Raw genomic sequence first — 10,887 nt, 5'->3', positions numbered from 1 at the left:
TGATTGTGTTTGGGCTTCCTCGGACCTTTGCTGTCGAAAAATCAGACGGACTTTAGATTTAGAACATGTTTCATATCTTCCCGACAGACTCGAGTCCGGTCGAAAAATCAGTTCGTCTGTATGCTAGTCCGACGGACGAAAACCGACGCTAGGGCAGCTATTGGCTACTGGCTATGAACTTCCTTATTCTAGTCCGGTCGTACGTCATCACGGTCGGACTTTGGTGTGATTGTGTGTGGCCAAGTCAGTTCGTTCGGAAAGTTCGTCGGGTGTACACGGCATAGGATTGCGAGCAAGCAGACGCAGTACATACAAACAGGAAGTGATGTAAGCTGCAGACAGGAAGTGATGTCAGGTACAGACAGGAATTTGCGGGTGAGAGGTGAGTTGGGAGGAAGTAGAGAGGAGACATTGCTGGAACTGGCAGCAGAGGAGGTAATAAGATATAATTTTATATTTACGGTCAGTAAACCCCCCCCCCCCCCCCCCCGTCATGTCCGTCCTCTTCCTCCATATCCTTTTATCTCCGGCATTTTGGTGCACACAGATATACTTAGAAGAAAGGATCAGATAGTTGCAGCTCTTTTTGTTCAATGGAAACGTTACACACAAGATAATAAGTAAAGCCTAGCGCACGCTATTCGGAAGTGGAAGAACGATCCTATGATTTTGTCCTTGTTTCCTCTTCCCATGTTTGAAAATGGAGAATGCCATTAATGGTATGAAAATTCTTGAATGACAGAGGACAACCTTCCACGTAGGTAGCCCCGGTCTATTTCCAGTCTGCGGTCGCGCACTTTGTTTTTCGATCATGCCCCAGGCTTACTCGTTCGATTCGTAAGCCCCCCTGTCATGTCCGTCCTCTTCCTCCATAGTCACTGTGATGTCTTTTATCTCCCAACAGATGCCACTAAACACACACAGATAAATAAACCTATTGAAAGACACCACCCCTCCTCCATGTATAAACTAATTTACCGGTGGTGAATTAATCACTGTCATTTAAAACACATCGACCGGGAAGATTTGTCTACAGAGAATGTGAATGAGTTATCATATGATCATCATCAGCGAGGACGCTATATTATCTGTCTACAGCGATCAGAGTCTTGTATGGATCACATGATGTCATCAATGAGGATGGAGGAGGACCCGAGTCACATGACTGAGAGGATTTTGAACCTCACCCTGGAGATCATCTACCTGCTGACCGGAGAGGTGAGGAGGATTCTGGAAGGTCACATGACATCACTCTTATCTCTATTAATAAAACAAGGACCTGACCGGAGAGGTGAGGAGGATTCTGGGAGTGTGACATGACATTATTGTTGTTCGTTCAATGCAGAATCTTCCTCCATTGAAGTCTGGTAACCATCTAACCATCATAGTGCCTTCACTTCATTCCCTGAAACCCAATAGAAACAATGAGAAGAAGATTCTAGAAGTCACCATGAAGATCATTGATCTGCTGACAGGAGAGGTGAGCGGTGCCGGGAATTTTGGGACATTATCCAGTAACAGACAAGGGATGTGTCTGGATGGTGACTGTATCATTGTGTGTGTCAGGTTCCTATAAGGTGTCAGGATGTCACTGTCTATTTCTCCATGGAGGAGTGGGAGTATTTAGAAGGACACAAGGATCTCTACAAGGACGTCATGATGGAGAATCAGCCGCCCCTCACATCACCGGGTAAGAGGAGACTTTATTGTAAAGGAGAGAGCAGTACGGAGGCTCCACCTAGATCCCCCATCATCTGATAAACACATAGAAACAATGTATTCAGTCAGTGTGTGTGTTTCCTACAGATGGATCCAGTAATGGGAACCCACCAGAGAGATGTCCCCGTCCTCTGTATTCCTGGGATTCCACACAGGAAGATCACACCATCCCCCACCATCATCAGGTAGGTGGGAATCAGCATGTAGATATAATAATGTATACTAAGCTATGGGAGGACATTCTTCTATGTATTTTATTGTTTTTTTGGGGGGATATTTGCAGTCTGAATTAATGTCTTTAGTCCACTTCTTTGTTTTCAGCCCCTTTTCGAGATCCTCCAACTTTTGATGTATTTTAAATATCCATATACAACTGTGCCTACCCTTCTTCTGTGGATCTTGGCTATAGTCACTTGATATCATGGGTATTCTTCAAGCTTATATTGCTCCAACCAGGGGCGGACTGACCATTGGGCTACTCGGGCACTGCCCGAGGGCCCCATGCCACTAGGGGGCCCCATCAGGGTTGCCAGCCTCAGTAAAACCAGGGACAGCATGTAAATCCCGAGATTATAGCTGCCCCACCTCTCCAGTACCTTCACAGCCAATAGAAACATGTCTGTGTTTACTGTGTGTGTGATTGTATACTGTGTGTGTGTTTGTGTATACTATGTGGCCCCATAATCTCTGATTGCCTGGGGGCCCCATAATCTCCTATTGCCCAGGGGCCCCCTGAGTTGTCAGTCCGCCCCTGGCTCCAACATTTTTCTGAATGACATGGTGCTGTTCTTTTCTCCCGTGGGTCCGGGTTGGTGTAATGTCATGCCCCCAGGGTATCAGTACCTGGCTACCTGGACTTAGAGGAAATGGCTGGGAGATCTGATTTTGCTCTGCTGCAGGCCTCCTCAGATGTGTATTTGTCTCATATCATATTCCGGTACATACGTACAAAAAAAAACACACGCACACAATTAATATTGTATTAATAATTACAGAGTTGAATTGATGTGTGTCTTTTACATCTGCCTGGAGTTCACTCCATATTTTGGGTTTAGGGTGAAAAGTTGATCAATAAAGATGCTGAGGTTAAGGAGCAAGAAGTGCGGACGGATGTGGGGGGTGATCAGCCGTCCACGGAGGAGGTTGGGATGATTACGAAAAGTGGACAGAAGGACATTTCTCCACTTATCAACACAGGTAAGTGACAGACACTGTGGAAGACCCAGGTCACAGTCCCATTTTACTTCTGAGTATAAGGATTGTAGTTTAGGCAAAAATGTTAGATACTTATCAGATCTTCACAACATCAGATGAGTCTGAATGAATTATATGAATTATAAATGGCAGACCATCTAGAAGAGCAAGCAGAAAAAAAAAGTCAGTAGACCCCAAAGGAGAAAACAAGAATATGTCCATTATATGTTATTCACAAGTATTACAAGGTCATTTTACAGCCTAGAGCTTCCTTCCTTCCATCTTTTCGCCACCCTAAATAGATTTGTATTTTATGAAAGGTCCATCTGCATCCCTCAATATAACGTCATGTTCCCAACAAATGAGGAGGAGATACTGTACACCATATGAAAGGTCCATCTCCATTCCTCAATATAACGTCATGTTCCCAACAAATGAGGAGGAGATACTGTATACCATATGAAAGGTCCATCTCCATTCCTCACTATAACGTCATGTTCCCAACAAATGAGGAGGAGATACTGTACACCATATGAAAGGTCCATCTCCATTCCTCAATATAACGTCATGTTCCCAACAAATGAGGAGGAGATACTGTACACCATATGAAAGGTCCATCTCCATTCCTCAATATAACGTCATGTTCCCAACAAATGAGGAGGAGATACTGTACACCATATGAAAGGTCCATCTCCATTCCTTAATATAACGTCATGTCCCCAACAAATGAGGTGGAGATACTGGACACCATATGAAAGGTCCATCTCCATTCCTCAATATAACGTCATGTTCCCAACAAATGAGGAGGAGATACTGTACACCATATGAAAGGTCCATCTCCATTCCCCAATATAATGTCATGTTCCCAACAAATGAGGAGGAGATACTGTACACCATATGAAAGGTCCATCTCCATTCCTCAATATAACGTCATGTTCCCAACAAATGAGGAGGAGATACTGTACACCATATGAAAGGTCCATCTCCATTCCCCAATATAACGTCATGTTCCCAACAAATGAGGAGGAGATACTGTACACCATATGAAAGGTCCATCTCCATTCCCCAATATAATGTCATGTTCCCAACAAATGAGGAGGAGATACTGTACACCATATGAAAGGTCCATCTCCATTCCCCAATATAATGTCATGTTCCCAACAAATGAGGTGGAGATACTGTACACCATATGAAAGGTCCATCTCCATTCCCCAATATAATGTCATGTTCCCAACAAATGAGGAGGAGATACTGTACACCATATGAAAGGTCCATCTCCATTCCGCAATATAACGTCATGTTCCCAACAAATGAGGAGGAGATACTGTACACCATATGAAAGGTCCATCTCCATTCCGCAATATAACGTCATGTTCCCAACAAATGAGGAGATACTGTACACCACATGAAAGGTCCATCTCCATTCCTGAAAATATAACGTCATGTTCCCACATAGCTGTCATCAATGTTATGTCCTTGCTTCATAGTTTTGGGTGATTTGTATCTTTTATCAGGTTTATTTTCATATTTTGGTGTTAGTTGTATCCAATCTCATGCCAGAGCTCTGTGAAACTGTTGACTGCTAGACCAACCTGTAATAATTATTTTATTACTGACTTGTTTTTATTGATTTCCAGCAGATGGATTTGATGTCAGGAATACTTTGGATAAACATCTTACATTACCTGATCATAACTCAGAAGATAATGTCATCACACAGGATCCTCCAGGAGGAAATCCAAATACACAAAATATACATCACAGACCTTCCTGTCCGGAGACATCAATGGATCCCTCTGATCAGGGGGAATCTTCTCATCAATCACATACTATGATTGGAAATATCCATGTAAGATCTCACACTGCAGATCCATCAACAGATCCTTCTAATCCCGAGGAAACTTCCTCACCCCATGAAGGAGATCACCGAAGTAAGAATCGATTCTCATGTTCAGAGTGCGGGAAATGTTTCACTGAAAAAAAAAACTTTTTTAAACACCAGAGAATTCACAAGGGTGAGCGTCTTTATTCATGTTCAGAGTGTGAGAAATGTTTCACTCGAAAAGCTGCACTTACAGAACACCAGAGGTTTCACACAGGTGAGCGTATTTTCCATTGTTCAGAGTGTGGGAAATGTTTCACTAAGAAAAGGGATTTTAATGAACACCAGAGAATGCACACGGGGGAACGCCCCTTTCTCTGTTCAGATTGTGGAAAATGTTTTAATTCCAAAGGATACCTTCAAAAACACCAGAAAACTCACACTGGTGAGCGTCCCCATTCCTGTATGAAGTGTGGAAAACGTTTCACTCGGAAAGGAGCGCTTGTTAAACACCAGAGTGTTCACACGGGTGTGCGTCCTTTCTCTTGTTCGGAGTGCGAGAAAAGTTTTATTCATAAAGGAAAACTTATTTTACACCAGAGAATTCACACCGGTGAGCAGTTTTTCTCTTGTTCAGAGTGCGGGAAGTCTTTCATCGAAAAAGAGAAACTTATTCTGCATCAGAGAACGCACACGGGTGAGCGCCCTTTTTCCTGTTTAGAGTGTGGGAAATGTTTTGCTCAGAAAACCCCTCTTGTTGTACACCAGAGAATTCACACAGGAGAGCGTCCCTATTCATGCACAGAGTGCGGGAAACGTTTCACTGAGAAAGGAAAACTTATTGAACACCATAGAAGTCACACGGGTGAGCGTCCCTATTTATGTACAGAGTGCGGGAAATCTTTCACTCGGAAAGGAAACCTTGCTGCACACCAGAGAAGACACACAGAGGAGCACCCACGCTGAGCTCAGAGTGCAGGAAACATTCTACAGAAGAAAGACGCACAATTGCACATTAGAGAGAACGAACCTGCTGATTTTTTTGACAAATGTACGATGGCTTTTACTAGTCCATAGAACAACTGTAGGATAAAAACATTTATAAAGGAGTACATGCTGGAAAAAGTGATCTTTTACTTAAAAGTTGAGTTTGATGGTCCAAGTCTTCTCTTGGCTTCAATTTTTTGGAGACCTCGGTGATGGAACGTGGCTGCTACAGGGCCACCCATTTTATGGAATGCCCATTCATCATACTATGAAAATATAAAACAGCATGGAGTGGTAGCCCCTCATAATAGGTATGCAGACTTGGGAACCTAAAGATATAAGCATATCCAATAAAAACTGTAACTCAGAAGCCACAGATTCGCCAAGGTAGGGAGTAGATAAGCCCGAGCTGTGTACCTCACCCCAGTACAAGGTCAAGCACTCAAGCCTGTTCTGACATTGTCACGAGGCCCACGTACCTGATGTGAGACCGAAGTAGTGGGGAGGCCTCCCTTGCACCCTGGGTCCTTAAAGAGGGATTCCACCAAAAAAAAATATTAAAAGCCAGCAGCTATAAATACTACAGCTGCTGACTTTTAATAAATGGACACTCACCTGTCCCGGGTTCCAGCGATGCCGGCAGCCGAGGCCGATCGATCGCTCGGCTCTCGGCTGCTGCCGCCACCATTTTAGGAGAGGGAATCAGGAAGTGAAGCGAATTGGCTTCACTTCCCGGTTCCCTACTGCGCATGCGCGAGTCGTGCAGCGCAATAGGAATTGTCCGCGCTGTCTCTGAGACCCGTGTGTGTCCCAGCAGACAGCGCGGCAGGACAGGAAATGGCGTAGACTCCCACGGGAGTCTATGCCCGGAAGTGGGTGTAAATACCTGTCTTTGACAGGTATCTCCACCCCCCTCCCCCCTGAAAGGTGCCAATTGTGACACCAGAGGGGGGGAGGGTTCCAATCAGCGGAGGTTCCACTTTAGGGTGGAACCCCGCTTTAAAGTCTCTGGAGATGGAGACAGAGACTTGGTGGGGACACCGAGTGGCAGGGGTGCCAAGGCTGTGGAGCACTGTGCAAGCCTTAGTCCGGGATCCGAGCCGAGGTCAAGTACAGTTGCGCAACGAAGCATAAAAGGGTTAATCAGAAGAAGAATGGTTGAGATCCAAGCCGGGGCGGTTCCAATCTGGCAGCTGAGTACAAAAGAGGCAAAGAAGTTGAATGGTTAAGGTACAAATCTGAGGTCAAAGGCAAGCAAGAGTAGTCAAACAGGTTTCCAGGTCACAACAGGTTCAGACAGATCACACACTATCACAGGAACAAGGGGGACTGAAAATAATCCAGCAATTTGGCAGTGTCTGGGCTAGGCTTATATAGGGAAGTTTGAGGTCACTTCCTTTACGCCTCCTAGGGATTTTCCCGCCTTTTTTTATCAGGTTGATGTCACGTCCTGGCCATTTTCCTGCCCTTTCTGCGCAGGTGCGGGTTGGCGCCCTGGGGCGTCTTTGGCGCATGCTAAGTTGGCACGGATTTCCTCTTGCGGCAACATGCCATTGGTGCATGCATAGTAAGCCCTGAACTAACGTTCTAACTTGCACTCTCCTGGGTCGCAGTCTTCAATAGTAAGTAGTAGGAGTAAGTAGTAGTACTACGGAGTAGTAAAAGAAATAACGTGTGTGTGTGTCATGCTGTTGGTGGTAAATGAGTGATCGGAATCTGGAGCAGCCGAATAACATTCAATTGTGCAAGAAAATTTGCCAAACTGCGAGTGAAACTTTAATTCTGCTACAGAAGGCTTATGGCGAACATTCCATGAATAAATGAAGTGTTTTTGAATGGCATAGGCAGTTTGAGTGTGGTGCGGTAGCCTTTAACTCTTGGATAATCAGCAATTTTGTTTTTGCATTAAACTTTTTTATCATTATAAAAAAAATGCACTACATAGGAAATGGAAACATAATAATAAATAAAGTAAGGTATACAAGTGAAATAAGATGATGATTCCTACTTATTGTGTTTGGGTTGGAATAAAACACTGGTACAAGAGGACCTAAATACCCTCCCAGCAGCCAGCATTAGATGGAAACTGATTAATGGGGTCTGCTGAGTGGAAAGAAGAGGGTGGAAGTCGTGTGATCTTACACATGAATGAAAAAGAATTCATAGCGATTTCTTTATACTCATCTACTTTGTTTATGAATAAACTATATAATTTTGATTCATGTGTAAGCTCACGCGCTTTCCACCCTCTTCTTTCCACTCAGCTCTCTTTGGACCACCCCTGGTTAGTCTAGGCAGCATATTATTGTTCTATACCACTTACCATTCGGAATTACTACTACTTTAAACTAATGCCACGTACACGCGATCAGAATTCTCGTCGGAAAAAGCTCTGATGGTTTTCCCGTCGGAATTCCGACGGAATTCCGCTCAAACTGTCTTGCCTACACATGGTCACACCAAATTCCGACCGCCAAGAACGTGGTGACGTACAACGAGTACGACGGGACTAGAAAAAGGACGTTTAATAGCCAGTGGCCAATAGCTTCCATCTTGTAGTTGAATCTGAGCATGCATGAGTTTTTGCGTGTCGGAATTGCATACACACGATCGGAATTTCTGATAGAAAGTTTTTCCATCAGGAAAATTGAGAACATGCTATCAACTTTTTGCTGGCGGGAATTCGGACAGCTAAATTCCGATGGAGCATACACACGGTCGCATTTTCCAATGAAAAGCTCTCATCGGTCTTTTGCTAAGCGGGTCTGCTGGCTGCTTGATAACACCCGTTGGTGGACACCAGAACTGCAACCTTCTGCTCTGGGAGGCACAGTGCCTCCAGCATGTGATCCAGGTGCTGACAAAAGAATAACAATGAAATTATACATGGGTAAGGCAGGTACCGTACTGAAAGTTTTATATAAAAGGGCCTTTCCAGTGCACAGTCAAGATACAACGGACATCAGTGGGCGTCTCTTCAAAAAAAATCAAAGGTGATCGCTTAATGAGGAGTGGTGGAAACACTAATCCCACATAGGTGTAGCCCTGCCCCCATCGGAGCTGCATGTAATAGCTGTCTCTCCCCAGATAGTACACAGGCTGCTCATCCCCACAAGCACCAGTCCATCCACACCAGCTCCAATAACAGTCTAGGGGATGTCTTTTTGATAATTATTGCTTGAAGAACTTTTATATAGGAGAGAGATTAGGGCATGTAATGCTCGAAAATGCTGCACAGTAACAAGAGGACACGCTTCTCTAGGCACATATTTCAGGACTCTACTGAGGACAGGGCCCACGGCCAGTACTCCCAGATCCTGTGAGAGCCATCTAAGTCCATGGCTACCTTTGGCACTTACACTATATTGCCAAAAGTATTGGGACACCCCTCCAATTCATTGGATTTAGGTGTATAAAAATCAAGCACCTAGGCATGCAGACTGCCTCTACAAACAGTTGTGAAAGAATGGGTTGCTCTCAGAAGCTCAGTGAATTCAAGAATGGTACTGTGACAGGTCATATCCATCTAAAAAATTTCCTTGCTTTTAAATATTCCACGGTCAACTGTTAGTGGTATTATAAAAAAGTGGAAGCAACTGGGAACAACAGCAACTCAGCCACAAAGTAGTAGGGCATGTAAAATGACAGAGCGGGGTCAGCGCATACTGAAGCTCACAGTGTGCAGAAGTCACCAACTGTCTGCACAGTCAATAGCTACAGACCTCCAAACTTCATGTTGCCTTCAGATTAGCACAACAACAGTGCATAGAAAGCTTCATGGAATGGGTTTCAATGGCCGAGCATCTACATCCAAGCCTGACATCACCAAGTGCAATGTAACGTGTCGGATACAGTGGTGTAAAGCACGCCACCACTGGACTCTAGAGCAGTGGAAACGTGTTCTCTGGATTGATGAATCACGCTTCTCTGTCTGGCAGTCTGATGGATGTGTCTGGGTTTGGCAGTTGCCAGGAGAATGGTACTTGCCTTACTGCATTGTGCCAAGTGGAAAATTGGTGGAGGGGGGATTATGGTGTGGGGTTGTTTTTCAGGGGTTGGGCTTGGCCCCTTAGTTCCAGTGAAGGAAACTCTTAAAGCATCAGCATACCAAGAGATTTTGGACAATTTCATGATCTCAACTTTGTGGGAAAAGTTTGGGGATGGCCCCTTCTTGTTCCAACATGACTGCGCACCAGTGCACAAAGCAGGTGTCACAATAGTTTTGACAATAAAGTGTATATCCCAAAAGCACACAGTCACCAGAAATCACAACTCAGGGTCAGTATGCAAAAGTCCAGGACAGTTGCACACCTTCCAGCTTCCTCTGGACATTAACCAGTGAGTGAGGCAATTCTTCTACAGCCCTTATGGCAAAGTCTTACAGCCGGCTCCTCAGAAGATCACTTCAGGTCCCCAGCTCTGCCACAGCTGAGACCTCAAATAACAGCAGATTAGCCCACAGGCTGTCTAAGGGGTGGCAACCTCAGAGGCTTTGGAACCCTCCATGCCAAGGAAAGAATCTCCCCAGGGCTTCGGACTATTTATCACCTTTCCAGGCCCCTCTGGACACCCTTCTCCAGGGATTGGTTAGAGCATGATAAATATTCAGACTGGTTATTTGAATCTCCCTCCCTATGTTCTAGAAGCTTCTTCCAGCAGCAGAGGAAAGCAATCAAACCCCGGGCCCTGTGAAACCCTGAACAGACCAAAGCAAACAAATGCTGCTCTCTTGACTATAGAAGGAGCCAAAAACTAAATTTGCACTAGGAGGGTGCTGCTTCGGAAACCCAAACACATTTCCAAAGTGCAGTGGCTAGGATATAAGAGACTGGAAGGAAAAGGGGAAGGGGAAGGAGTGAAAGGCAGAGGAAGAGAGAAAAAAAAATCCAAATAAATAAATATTAAAAGGGGGAGGAGTTTAAGGCTAGGCAGATGCAGTGCTGGAAGAAGCTCATTTAGTGCCCAGGATCCTCCGGGACTGTGACATCATAAGGGGTGGGGTCACCATGTGACATCATCCGGTGACCTCGCTACTTGTCCCTATATAAGTCGCCGCACAACGCGTCCCTGCCATTGCGGCCAGAGAGAGCATCGTGTCAACATCGCAAGGAAGAAGAGAAGAAGGTGGTGGCGGCGACAGCGACAGAAGACCGGGTCACCGCTAG

The 10,887-nt window shown here is 45.0% G+C and overlaps 1 protein-coding gene across 1 annotated transcript; it reads left to right on the top strand.

The window, feature by feature from the left end:
* Positions 1–7,715, top strand: LOC143956337 (uncharacterized). The gene is made up of 5 exons (XM_077466552.1): positions 1–435; positions 905–1,218; positions 1,346–1,904; positions 2,775–2,916; positions 4,551–7,715. Exons 4-5 carry the CDS (start codon positions 2,868–2,870, stop codon positions 5,699–5,701), a joined length of 1,200 nt encoding a protein of 399 aa, XP_077322678.1. The 5' UTR covers positions 1–435; positions 905–1,218; positions 1,346–1,904; positions 2,775–2,867; the 3' UTR covers positions 5,702–7,715.
* The last annotated feature ends 3,172 nt before the right edge of the window (positions 7,716–10,887 follow it).

The sequence above is a fragment of the Lithobates pipiens genome, unplaced genomic scaffold (genome assembly GCF_037356315.1).
Source record: "Lithobates pipiens isolate NorthernLeopardFrog02 unplaced genomic scaffold, aLitPip1_a1.2 Scaffold_35, whole genome shotgun sequence".
Classification (NCBI taxonomy): domain Eukaryota; kingdom Metazoa; phylum Chordata; class Amphibia; order Anura; family Ranidae; genus Lithobates; species Lithobates pipiens.
The sequence above is the reverse complement of the archived record's forward strand: the minus strand, read 5'-3'. Positions and strand labels throughout refer to the sequence as shown.

What these genes read in the sequence shown, in the direction of transcription:
- LOC143956337 (XM_077466552.1), top strand. Translation starts at nt 2,868, where the DNA reads ATGATTACGAAAAGTGGACAGAAGGACATTTCTCCACTTATCAACACA. An exon ending in TTCTCCACTTATCAACACAG is followed by an intron (nt 2,917 to 4,550) that starts GTAAGTGACAGA and finishes ATTGATTTCCAG; the next exon opens with CAGATGGATTTGATGTCAGG.